The sequence below is a fragment of the Monomorium pharaonis genome, chromosome 1, assembly GCF_013373865.1.
Source record: "Monomorium pharaonis isolate MP-MQ-018 chromosome 1, ASM1337386v2, whole genome shotgun sequence".
Lineage (NCBI taxonomy): Eukaryota > Metazoa > Arthropoda > Insecta > Hymenoptera > Formicidae > Monomorium > Monomorium pharaonis.
In genome coordinates this window covers 38,274,633-38,288,265 of record NC_050467.1, presented here as the reverse complement: position 1 = coordinate 38,288,265, position 13,633 = coordinate 38,274,633, and the positions used below count along the sequence as shown (strand labels likewise).

At 39.3% G+C, this 13,633-nt stretch overlaps 1 protein-coding gene across 2 annotated transcripts in view; it reads right to left on the bottom strand.

Annotated features, from left to right (window-relative positions):
• The window catches only part of LOC105836443 (protein O-mannosyl-transferase TMTC1), a 106,649-nt gene that overhangs the window by 25,883 nt on the left and 67,133 nt on the right, over positions 1-13,633 (bottom strand). For both annotated transcript variants that reach the window (XR_003626045.2, XM_028191722.2), the window contains exon 6: positions 9,079-9,182. Coding sequence is in view for 1 of the 2 variants with exons in the window: in XM_028191722.2 (XP_028047523.1) it covers positions 9,079-9,182 (104 nt within the window). In the remaining variant the exon portion in view is untranslated. The remainder of the gene's footprint in view (positions 1-9,078; positions 9,183-13,633) is intronic.

The window sequence follows — 13,633 nt, the reverse complement described above, 5'->3', positions numbered from 1 at the left end:
AAAAGGAAGAGTGATCAAAGCTCAGATTAATATAAAAATTATTCATGAGTCAACAATAATATAAAAGATGTACTTGTCATCCTTTATTAGCATTCGCTTAGAGTGTGTCCGAACGGAGGATGACAATTTCCAAAGCGCTTCGGAACGATCAATCATGGTTGAGAAATTCATGAAACCAGGTGCAAAGTGGAAACTTTAATCGACGCTCGCGTGATAAGTTCTTCGCACCATCGTTCGTTCGTTCGTTTCGTCATCGCCGGCACGTAAGAACTTTGATCTCCCGTACATGCTTTTGAATTCAGATGAAAGCAATTTCCCTCGATTACCAGGCCGAGGTGCAAGATAGGCTACGATCGATTCGCACGTGTTCCTAAGCATTCACTTGGCGATTTCGAAACGAGATTTATTGCATGCATAATCACGCAGCTTCTAAGCACGCAAACTGGCATCATTTTTCTATGTCAAATTTTTCAGATAGTCACCCCATTTGCATAAATACAATTTCCAAGCGCGAAGTCATGCATCATGTAATTAAAAACACGTGCATACCAGTAACAATTTGTTGGTTGTTTCTTTTTCACACTGTATCAATTGAAACGTAAAATGCATGGACTGAAATGCAAATACACATTTTAGGCTGGAAATAAAACTAGATATTTCAACTGATAAAACACTTTGCTAATGGACATTTATTATTTTCTTTTATCGTACAAGTCTTTCTAATACGGTACTCCTGGGACGTAGACTAAATTTAGACGCTTCAGCGGTATAATAAATTATCAATCTTCCCGTGAGACAGCGCATTTTGTTTCGAGACAGCTCGTATTGCGTGAATAATCGCGACGGTCGCTGTGAATCGTTATAACCGAGAGGAATAAATTGCGCGTCTCTGAGTTATGTTACATCGTTTCCATCATAAATTATCTTTTGTGTGATCAATAATTTTTCGTCGCATCTTTTTGCGCGTCCATTTTTTTCTCTTTTGCAAAAGCGTGACACTGAATAATCTAATTTTTGGATTATCTCGTTATTCTCGTCAAAAGGACTCTAAAAAGTAGAGGCAATCGACGTTGCTGCGTACGGTGCGATTGACCGGGAAACGACGCGATATCGTGAGAAGAGTGACGATGCGGGAAGAGGTCTCTGTAATAGAGGTTTATTGGCAATTAATCTTGCGAGCCGGATGTGCCCGCTTCGTCGGGCACGATACACTTCCGTCTCAGCGAGCGACCGGTAAACCGAGGAGAGATGTATTGCGCCGTCCCACACGGAATCAAACGTACGTCCCTCCTCTCCGTCCTTCCTCCCATCGATACCCGAACCACCGGTGTACGCGCCGTGCGTCTTTGTCAGCCGCGCCGGAAGTGTATTGTTCCCCGAGTACCTCCGGTACTCGCAAGGTGCCCATCAATCTGATCGAGTGGGCCAACATACGTAAGTGGCGTTATCTTTTCTGCGTTTTCGTTGTGTAGTATCTAATGTGTTAAGCTTGATTGAAGTGCGTCTATTTCATCGCGATTTAACGTTGACAAAGCGTAGAGTTGATCGTGCGTTACGTTCATGCGTTTATCACAGTTATCGTGCTTTCCACGCCCACATCGAATTATTCGATGCCGGGGGTGGTATCCTGAATTAGTTCTCTCTCTCTCTCTCTCTCTCTCTCTCTCTCTCTCTCTCTCTCTCTCGCTCGCTCGCTCGCTCGCTCGCTCTTTGCGCAAGAGAGTATTGATTTTCTTTAATATTTAATAGTTCGATTCTGTTCTGGCGGTGTCACAAAGAGAACAATAGCACGCATCGATGCACCGTTTCCGTGAATAGTAGTAATTCCGTCATCAAATTTAACCTCAATGAACGGATACGCGAGCTGCGATATTGCGGTTTGATTTTCAATCGACGGTCCACCGATAGAAATGCGCGCCACATAGATTTTGAAAAAAGGTCTCGTTTGCCACTATTCGTTATCGGGGTTATTACTCGATCGCAGGAACTACCAATAAATATAATTTTTTTTACGAAACGGCTCATCAGCGCTGTCATTATTTCCACCAAATCAAATTAATGATTATTTGCGATGACCGCAACCATCAGCTCGGAGCATGTCCTGAGTGTCTTTAATTAAGAATTGTAACGTAGATAAAAAAACAATGAATTGAAGTCAAAAATACATAGATATTGCTTTTAACTCGACTCGCATTTTCCACTCAAATGCACTCACCCCTTCGACTTTTCGTTGTGCTACGATCGTCTAGACATTGCTCTTCGGAAATCGGATTTTCTTTCCTTGTCGTTAATGGTTCGTATTAGTTCGATTCGCGCAAGTTGTTTTAATTGAACGTACACAAGAGCATTGAAACTCTCTTTCAGGCCGTAAAGAAAAGAATAATTACGAACTAGCGATAACATCGGTGTACTACTTAGAGTCGTGTTTCGGGATATAAACGTGAGAAACGTGCCGGCAAGTTCATAAAGGATTCGCGCTAATTAAGAGCAGTCGATCGAACGGCGTGCAAAAGGAATTACATCCATTATATTGCACTTTTGCATGTAAAATAAATTTTCTTCGCACCGTTATTTATTTATTCTACGTATTAATTGCCGCTGTTTAATTGCCGCATTATGACACAATATTTGATTATACTTCATTAAATATACTCAAGAACTGTATATTTCTCGATTATCCTTTGTACATATATTATACTTCATGTAACGTATATATTGCCAAAGTAACATTCATCGACTAACACGCTATGCGCTCAATAGGCTATGATCGGATGGAATTGATGTAACACGAAATTGGATTGAAATGCTATTTGTAGGATAGTATGCAATAGTTACACGTTTCATTGCTCATAAATGATACATCGTGATAATACCTATCGAATCATTTAGTTCATTACATGGTTAATTTTGCAACAAAGTGGAGTTTTCTTTTCAAATTGATAAATATATCACGCATTGACGCTATTACCGTTATTATAATTAGTTCAATCTGCGAGGATAAATTTCGCCGCCATAGTTAAGCTCAATCGCGTATAAACTTTGGCCGCGTATGTCCACACATTATTTCTGATATACTCTCGCAGAGTAGTTTCAAACTTTGTGACGAAGGCCGGGACTAGAGCCATTAATACGGTTTCATGTAATTTACTTGAGAACATTAAGCACTCGTCCACCTATCTGTCTGAAATTATTTTAAGCTTTCCATATTATATTTTACAGTACGTATTTTATATCAATCTAAAGATTATAGATTAAATATAAAGTTAACGTATGGCAAGGCATATGCACATTTTCAAATAAAATTTAGAGAGAAAAAGAAAGAGTATAAGAGAGAATTTTTATCCTGTCAAAAAATGCAGCTTTGTCTCTATGCTTGCACAAGAGAAGTTGCTACGGGAAAGTACTTACGGGGCATGAGAAAGAAGCGCATATGTCCGTTGACTAGCGGTATTAACCAAGCGTGGTGCACGAATATTCGCATACAAAAATACGCCCCAAACCATAAATATGCTCTTAGGTTAACGTGTGTGTGTGAGAAACAGTTTTGCATATTCCCATAATTTTGAAGCCCGTGAACTTTAAATCCAGCATTTTTTCGCCGGTTATTACATGAGCGTTACAACCCCGTGACAACCAGTCATTTAAATACATTAAATATATTATTTATGAGAATAGATTTATATAAATAATATGTATAAGCATAAAATAAGATTATCTCTTTTAACAAAATACATCTTGATCAGTTTTAATTGATAAATAAAGCCACTTTCCTTCATTTCTAACATAAAAAGAAGAGTGATGAGAAAGGCTTGAGCTTAGCACCATTTATCGCAGAAACTTCTGATCATAAGAATTAATCATCCGGCAATGAGACGTCCGCACGAAAACTGATCTGTAGATTTAACGCTTCGATGGATTATCCGGACGGGAAACAATGAGCGTGAGTTTCACTGTTTTTCGCTCTCGATCGATAGGGACATCTTCTTTGTTTGACCGCTCTAACATGAAATCTTCAATAAAATCGGAATTATCATATTTTATGTAACGTAACGCTTTATCTCAAATCACAGTTTTTTATCCATCTGTAAGATTTCTAGATCTATGGAGATAGAGCGAAATAACAAGCGCTGCAAAGTATTTTGACTCTTCGTTGCAAAGGCTGCATGTTTGCAATATACAGCAAAATACTTTATGTGAACAAATTGAGATGCGCGATATTAAAATATAGAGAGTAATACTTCAAAGATGATTGAACAGGACTTGCAGGAAAATGGCCATGAGAGCGCAGATACAAATTTTCTCGTAACAATATTCTCGGTCAAAGGATTACGTCATAAAGACATGCTATTATACATACAGCGATGGAAATATAAGCGAGAGAGCGAGAGGCGTTATATTACGCTCTATCTCTATCACATGCATGAAGTTCCATCGCTCGTGCATGATTGTCAGTGCACCGTAAATGACTGGTGCTGCATACGTTTGCATTTTCGCATAACATACCTCATAAATATGAAAGTGAGTTTCGACATCCTCCTTGGAGAAAATCACGTCAATACTCGACAACATGGTTCGACTAGCTCTCGCTCGATTGTAATGCAGTTCCAATGATTTTTCCGCGATTTAAAATCCTACGAACGTAGTCGATATTCCCCTATTGTTAAGAACACTTTGAATTTCGTCAATTTGCCGTTATTCATTCATATATTGAACAAAGTAGATGTCAAAAAAAAAAAAAGAGAGATTTACTCTGTGCACAAAATACACGACTGAATAGAATTGTGCATGATTATTCTAACGCTTCTCTATTCGCGGATATTGATAAAAATTCAAAGTGCACTCTGTCATGTTGTGGATAACGTCACGTTGATATACACATCAAGAACTCGCCTGTAATTCAAATTCAAATGGGGCGCAGGATTTCCTATAAATTTGTTTTACGCGTATTATCGTAAACGTTGCACAATATACTCTACGCATAAATTTTTTATGCGCGCGCGTTACGGTACCATAAGAAACAAAAGAGATATCGAAATCAAACGGAGAGGAAAGTGGAACAATCTTTTTACGAGGAAACTTACATTAACCATTTATAGCGTATTCCTTCTGTTTTCCGGGATATTCCGCAGTTCCTAAGAGGTAAGCTGTTTTATAAACTTATAAATCTCCCGAGAGTATTCCAAACGTACAAACGTAAAGAAGAAGTTTCAAGTTACTATGCTGCATAAATTCCAATGAACTCTTGCGGCGATTTAAAGAACACAATGAGGTCTTGCAGTAACCTCGGCGAAACTAGTTCCATCGTTATTATAACGACGTTACATATTTTTATTTGATGCACAATTCAATTTCTACCGTAATAATTAAGACTTATTCAATGTCGATGTTTGAAATTCCAGAATATTTGTAATACATAACAGAGTGCATACAGAACACGTATAATTTATATTTGCATTCTGAAATTATTAGTTCAAGCATAATTATAATATAAATTATAATTATAACTAATTTATGATGATACATCTATAGACCTATGATTTTATCATAGACGTAACTAAATATACAGCTGAAGCCACTAAATTTGGCTATCGCCACATGCAATTTAGTCATCAATCGTTATATCTTTAATCTCGTAGCAGACTGTTGTAATCTGCGACAAAGTCGGTGTAGAACGGGAGAAGACTTACGAAGACTTTATTGAGAAAACTTTCGCTCACGTAATAATATTCGTAATGTGTCTTGCCATCTTACGAAGTCTGTCTATTGCGTGTTAATATTTTACGACAAAGCCGACGCAGACCGTGGTGGATATGACACGCGTATGGCGCCCGTAATATCATTGCACACGAGTGCATCGGGTATGTGGGTAGACCGAGACACGACGGGGCGGACCTAACGTAGAATTAATCACTGCGAAGATCGTGCACGTATATACGCGAGTCTGTCGTAACCGGAGGGACCCTTTAACGATTCCATTTACTCTACGTGGAAGCTCTACGTGGAAACCTCTAATACACTCTTTCGCTACTCTCGACAGCGAGTTTCTCCTAAGACTCGTTTGAGGATGTTGCCGTACGTCCTCGTAACACATTTAAATCGAATTACATCGAATCTTTGACCGAGGAAACAGGGAAGAACGTGATTTTCACTCGAAGTAGTAAATTCAATAGTATTAGTGTCCATTTGTATCAGCGATCATTTTGTATCGCAAAATTCGGTCTCACTTCACTTCAGGCAACCCGGTGTAACATGTTGGATATGCGTTGGATTGTTCGTAAAATTGAATAGCGTGTTCGGATAAGGGAGTTGATGTCACAGAGCGACGTGAAATTGCGAATCTTGCGTGGCACAAGATGAGATTGAAACACATGCACATCCCGCGTCGCTGCGAAGTCGTAATTGCGCGTTGTCGGGGAAACGTTGCGAGGCCCTTGTTAATAACGGACGAGCGCGGGATGATTTATATCGTAGCCTATTTAGCGGCAATTAGCGCTTCGCGCAGAGTTACGCGCGCCAGTCGTCCGTTTAACAAGCTTAAACTTAAATTACCGTATTAATCGCGCAGCAGCACCGCAGGGTCTAACCGAGTAACCACCTGAGCGGCCGAACGGTACACGCGATCGCAAATATGTCGTCCGGTATTTCCGGAACACCGTAAACGTATATAACTGCATTAGAGTGGAAACTCCGCGCGCGCGCGCGCGCGCGCGATCTACGACATTCTGCCGGCAAATCTCCTCCTCAAGTTGCAGCGTCACCAAAGGACACGTGCCGCCGCGTGCGCCGCATGTGCGCGTCCGACGACGAGGTTATTTCGAGGACAGGGCACCGGGATAACGGAGAGAGGATAGAATTCTGAACGATGTGGAGCGCTGTACCGAAACGCTGTAGGCTTGCGCGCTCGTAAATTCCACGGAACGACGGTACATCCAACCAAATTATACATCTCGTAAAATATTCCCACCCGGTTTCTAGCAGACAGCGCGAAAGTATTTCGTCTCTAATATCCTCTCTCTCTCCGGACCGTTTCTTCCTTTCTCAGCTGTGAGAAGGCGAAGAGGGTGGCTGGCTGGGATTGTCCCGGAAAAGGAAGATGAATACGGCGGTAGAGTTTGCAAGAGGGAGACAGAACCTCGTTCCAATACGTTTTTACTTGTCACAGAGACGGAAGAGGCACGATGATGGAAGCAAAATAATATTTCTCAATATGCAAAAGTCGAACGTTCTCTCTTTTAAAGCAGTAACTAGCATTTCCATTCTTTGCTCTATTTCCGTTGCCGTCAGTAAGCAAAACGAAGACGTACCTAGAATGCCGTATTTAATTAGCGTTCCTTCATCAAATACGGCAAGAGAAATCTTACTGTCGACTTTTACAACCATGTATGAAAGAAACGCGCAGAAACACAGCTTTTATCATGAAAACGTAATGGTATAACTAATTAAAATTTTCGTAGAGCAGGAAGACTAATTGCATTAGGTTTATTGCTTTGAAAGATACGCTTCAGTAATTAAGATAATTTTTCACGAGCGTGAAAAAAAAAACTTGCTCCGTCCCACGGCGCTTACCAGAAACGAGCTCTACGAAGTGAATGTATTTCGTAGTCTCGTCATGAACGAAAGTTTTGCGGCGACGCGTCGAGAGAATCACATCGCACGACCATTTCCATTTTCCATCTACGTGAAACGTCAGGACACGTCCGTTCCTTGCGAGACGTAATAGATACGGCGGTCATGCGATATCGTTGAACTACGGGATATAGGGGAATCGGATTTACTGGACATGTTCAGCGAGCCGTAAAATCGGATCGTATATTAGAAAATTTTTCGTGAGTGTACACCGCAATCTCGGAACTTTCTTCGAATGCCTATAATGCGCTTCACCGAGGAAACTTCTAAAAATGATAGAAGAAAATGTCTCGAGAGGCTGTCGAGTGGATTAAAACTGCGAATCGTGGTACCGCTATAGAGTACCGTCTTCGACAAGATCAACTGAGAGATTTTTCGAGCATCACCGAAAAGTTGCATCACGTTCGAATTCTTTGAGGGCGATACTCGAACGAATCGGGGCATCGAACGAGCCGCGAATCTGTTGCAAGCAGGCAATTGAAGTGGAAAAGTTGAGCAGACGAGACTTCCTCAGGTTTAACCGGAGCACAAATTGAAAATCTTTCTCTGGTAAAGGAAGGACAGTCTACCAGTACTTTTGAATCTCGGAATGTAGCATTAGAAGACATTTTAATTCAAATATTTGAAATGAATAAAAGATAGAATCTTTATGCCGATGCTCTAATATTGTTACTTTTTAAAGTAATTTCTTTCATTCTCGGAGAATGAATAAATGTAATGTAAAAAAAATTAATGTAAATATAAAAAATAGAGAAGCCTGCAAAACTTTAGACACGAGCTCGATCGTTTTATATTACTTAGAATCGGCATTAGACACATAGTAATAAGAAATAGAAAGAATTAATTCAATACATAATCAATCATGTCATGTTTCTGAGTTATGTATTCGTAATGTTATTGTTTCAAAATTTTGATTTACGAAAGTATTAACTCTTTCGACTGTAATGATTAAGGAAATCCCATAGTCGAATTCTTGATGTAGAGACGTTTCACATGCTTCTAATAGAAAAATATTCTATTTTTCTTCACACGTTCATAACAATCGCAGAATTGGTGAAGTATCCATATACATATATCGGTATAAACGTATCCATTCGCATTCACTTTTATGTTAGCTTTACAAAAGTAAATGCCCGATTGGCTTTAAGAAAACATTCTTCCGCAGAAGTGTGAAAACAAACAATCAAAATAATACAACAGCTTAAATGTTTCCAACTGCTGAAAGCATCGGGCGAGAGGTGAATACAGGCTGAATCAGATCAAAGGATAAAGTCGTCTTGTTTCCATTGTCATCCAACACTTTGATCTCACGTATACGCGATACGTTACTCCTCAACGAGGGACAATGGTATAAAGTTTCCAGTCGTTCTCAATCGCTGCGAGTTTTGAAACGTTGTAATAGGATTCCTCGTCGCGACTCGCGTAACATAAAGGATTTATACAGATACTCACCTAACGTGGAAACAGGGATGAAAAGCAGCTGGATTATCCTGCGCGGAGAAGTTCGGCAAAGTACCATGAAGTAGAGCGAGCCGCACCACAAGAAGTATGCTAAACTGCAAACATTAAATGGTCGATAAATTTTCATATTGTTATAGAAACACATTTTTCTTTCGAGTGCTTATAGAAAACGTTAAAACACTTTATAACAAATGTATATTTAAAAGCTTCCGTTATGTGTTAAACTAATGCTTAATTTAACAAACTCGATATTTTTAGTGTTAATAAACAAAAAAATTTTAATGGTTATATACAGAAAATCTTGTAACCATGTACATGTGAATATCAAACGTGCACATTAAATCAAGTATCTCCTACTTAAATTAAAATGCGCTCATATTGCGCTCATTTACAACCGCAACTCTTCACATTTACGCTCTATCATAATTGAACTACGAACTGCATTACGGTATTCTTTTATTTATATAACAGAAAAATGAAGCAAAGTGACTGAAAGTGTGCTTTCAAGAAGTTTATCAATTGTTTATTCGCTTTATTGATTTACTGCGCGACAGTAGAGATGTAAATACAGAAAGATATAAATTATTACGGTGCAGTAAAGTGAATCAAAGTAGAGTTAATGGTTCAAAACTGAACAGAACGGCAAAGGCAACATTGCGCATTCGTATGCCGTGTCGACGATTTTCTCTCCACCTTAATTATTCATCATCTGCAAGATACGTGGTGAGAAAGCTAGTAATACGTCTCGCAATAATGTTACCAGTCGACGCGACGCACTAGTCACGTTCCGCTAAATGGTTTAATTAAGTAACACGATTCGCGAGTCTGAATAGCAAAGAACGAAAGGTAGTCGTTCCTCTCTCTTGAGCCAAGACGTCGTCACGTTCACGCAGGGGATGACACGGGACCGTCGTCACATTTCCGTCACGTCCTCCGCAGAGCTCGCTAACCCAATAGACGTCCGTACCATCCTCCGATAGACCACTCTCCATCCCTTATTCCGGAGTTATCCGGGAGCATCGTTGGCCCTCTCACTGTCTCTCCGCCTTTGTACCTACGTCGGGGCCTCTCTTGCTCGCATTCTTGTCAGCGGACAGACACGGTGGTGAGTGGTCCTGGAAGGGTTGGAGAGTCGGACAATATCTGCCAATTCGAGGTATTCATATCCTCCAGGATCGAAGTCGATAGACGAGGGTAGCGTCCATCCTAAGCGGTCACACGAACACGTATATACGTAACGCCGTCATTGAGGAGCCCGCGTCCTGTCGAGACGTCCGACACCAATGCTGGCCTTGTTCTTCGATGGGAAGCTCTTGGAATATTGTATTACACCACCACGAGGATCCTAGCTGACCTGCGGAATACGGCGAGCGGGACGGAAATTCAATTCCGATAAATATCCGATGCGCACGAAATGTCGTATCGCATATTGATGCAGCTTTTTTTCGACGTTGCGAACTTTTAACCAGGAATGAATACACGATCGTGCTTTGCGGTATAATGCTCGAGCGCAGTAACGATGAAATAATAAGTTAAAGCTTACAATACATTCTGCAGATTAATGTCCGTAATTCTTTCAAGATTAAGATTTTTCTCTCTGCGAAAATGCAATCTTTTACTTAGTACATTTGATCAGATATCGATTACTAACTAATTCGGTAACGTTATAGTCGCCGCAGAAAGCAATCGCGATAATGCATTTTTTGTCGCTAGTGTAACAGCTTCGATCGTAATTTGTCTTTAATTGCGGTATCTTAAGGGATTGTAAGACAAGCGAGAGTTAAGCGTTAAGCCAATCAGATAACAGGGAACATAGCTATGTACATTCGGTAAACAGCATGTATCCCCGCCTCCCCCCCCTTCTCTCTCTCTCTCTCTCTCTCTCTCTCTCTCTCTCTCTCTCTCTCTCTCTCTCTCTCTCTCTCTCTCTCTCTCTAATAGATTAGCCTATTGATTAGATTTGTCACCTTAGATGTATGCTCCTTTAGCTTTCGTATCTTTCTATAATACTAATAATTCTTTAGTGCAGCCAGTTTCATTAATTTTAAACCATTTAAAATTAATTTATTCACAAATATAAATTATTTAAAATTTTTCTTTAAAAATTGAAAGTGATAACAACTTGATCAATTAATTCTTTAATGTATTCTTTGTTTAATTAATTTTATTAAGATAATTTTTTTCAAATATATAAATATACAGAAAGAGTAGTTTTGTTAAAGTATTTAAAAATTTAGCTGAAAGAATTCAGACTATCGAAATAATTATGTAGTACACTTAAGTTAATTATGCTAAAATGTCAACACTTTTACATTGCTCATTGAATGTTTAAACATAATTAATTTGATAGATCGATAAAAAGTTATTTTGAAATCTGTATCTAACTAAATTTTTACATACTTGACAAAATATAAGTTTTTTGTGCAGATGTATAATAAATGCGTTGTCTCGTTTATAAGCAAGAAACTATTAATTTGAAATAAAATATAATATCTTCAATTTGTTCGAATAAAAAAGTCTGTAAATCTGACAGATTACCTTTAACGTTAGCCAAAGTATAGTATTCTATTCTGGGATATTAGCAGTCTTTCCAAACGATGAAGACTCGAAGCATCGTTGAGAACGACGTACCTGAGGACGTGTAACTGCTGCGGGATGGCGGAAACGACAGGGGTGGAAAGAGATCCGAGAGATATGTAGATAACTGTGTGAGGGTAGGTCGTGTGCAAGCACGCCTCCCTCGTTCGGCGGCATAAATTAGCATAACTCAGAATCGTGTTCGGTTAAAGTACCTTCCATGCGCAACCTTTATTCCCGCATTGGCCCACGTGATGGGCCGTGCTGCTTTGACTTACACAATACGACTTAAAAGGAAAATACATTATTTAACAATTCCTATACAGACGGAAGTTATACAATTGAGTTTACCGCCTAATTATACACTACAGAATTTTAATGCGCGCGCAACTTGAAACTCCGTTACTTCAAAAACTACTTTACCCGTATAGAAATTTAACTTAAAAGGATTAATAGATTAAATTAAGATTGTACAATAATTTTTTGCTAATATATCATTTCACAATTATTAAATATTTGATAACTAATACAGTGGCTGCTTGGTATAACGGACGCATACAATTATTATTGAGAGATATGCTGTCTCTCGAATCTTTATCGAACGCTTTCCCGTGTTGGTAAAGGTACTTAATACGACGCCGTCTAAATTAATTCGCGACAATAAAGATGATGAGCGCCGGCGCCGCAAGAGCCGGCGTTTCTTGGGTATGAACATCAACGATAGTAAAGCACCGAGAATTTAATAGCATCTCATAAACCCCGTTTAAGGGTTACACCCTACGGTGTCGTGATCGACCAGTACGACCTCGATGGATTCGTGCCGAAAATACAAGAAATTCACATCCGTTATTGATAAAATTTGCCACTCAACTTGAGTCTCCTTTGAAGATTCAAGACACTTCACGCCCGTGTGGATTTTACTAGAAAGAGAGAGCCTTCTTAAAAGCTTTACTATTCGCAAAAACTTTAAATCCTGTTTGAAAATCAAGTTTCAAAGAGGATTCCAAATTAAATGCATAAAACGTTCGATCAAAATTAAACTGTGCAAGTTTTCCGCTTCTTTGAAATGCATTCAAGTTAAAATGTGATGTTTAACTTTAATGAATCCTAAAGGAAGATAAATTGATTATTTAATTATTGCCGTCATTTAACAAAATTAATTGTTAGAAAGCTGATTATTATCATGGATACCGATGGTAAGCTCGTGCCATATTTTCGATTGCCGAGCGCTATACAATGCCCATTTATGCGAATCATATATCATTCTGTTGATCTTTTGAAACTGCCGCTATTTCATCCCACGCTTCGTTTGCTGCACAGTTTGTCTTGTGTTGCAGAGTTCGGGGAATGTTATTTATTTTCCGCGACCGTAAAGGGAAATTCTCCACGTCGAGTGTATCTCTATAGTAACGATCGTTAAATTTGCTTAAAGCACGAGTTGCTGTAAACATCGGTGTCTGACTATAGCCTGGCGATAAAAACGAAAGATATCGGTCGTTAAGAATTAATGCGGACACGGAATAGGGGATCCGCGCTAATTCCGCGGATTATAGAAGAGCGACGATCGTGCTTTCTTAACACGTAGGAAAATCCCCCTTAGGTATAACGTCGAGCACTAGCAGCTACATTACAACAGTACGTGAATATACATTCGCAAACAGTCCGCGATCACTTCATCAAGATTTTTATCTTCTTCTTCTTCTTCGATATCTTCGATGAATTTCTTGAATAAAGCAATCAAGGATAAATCAATATTATACAATACACTTTTCTCTCAGTTGCCGTCGAGGCTTACTGAACCTTGATTTTTCCGTTAATCCAGTTACGTGATAAGTTGAGGGTGTGCGGACTAAATGGATAAATATAGTCACGGACATGCCTGCAATTCCCCGGATACCAAAAGTGCAGACATTGTCGTTAATACAATAATAACAAAGCCGCTCTTGCCATTCGTCTGAAAATCCTATGG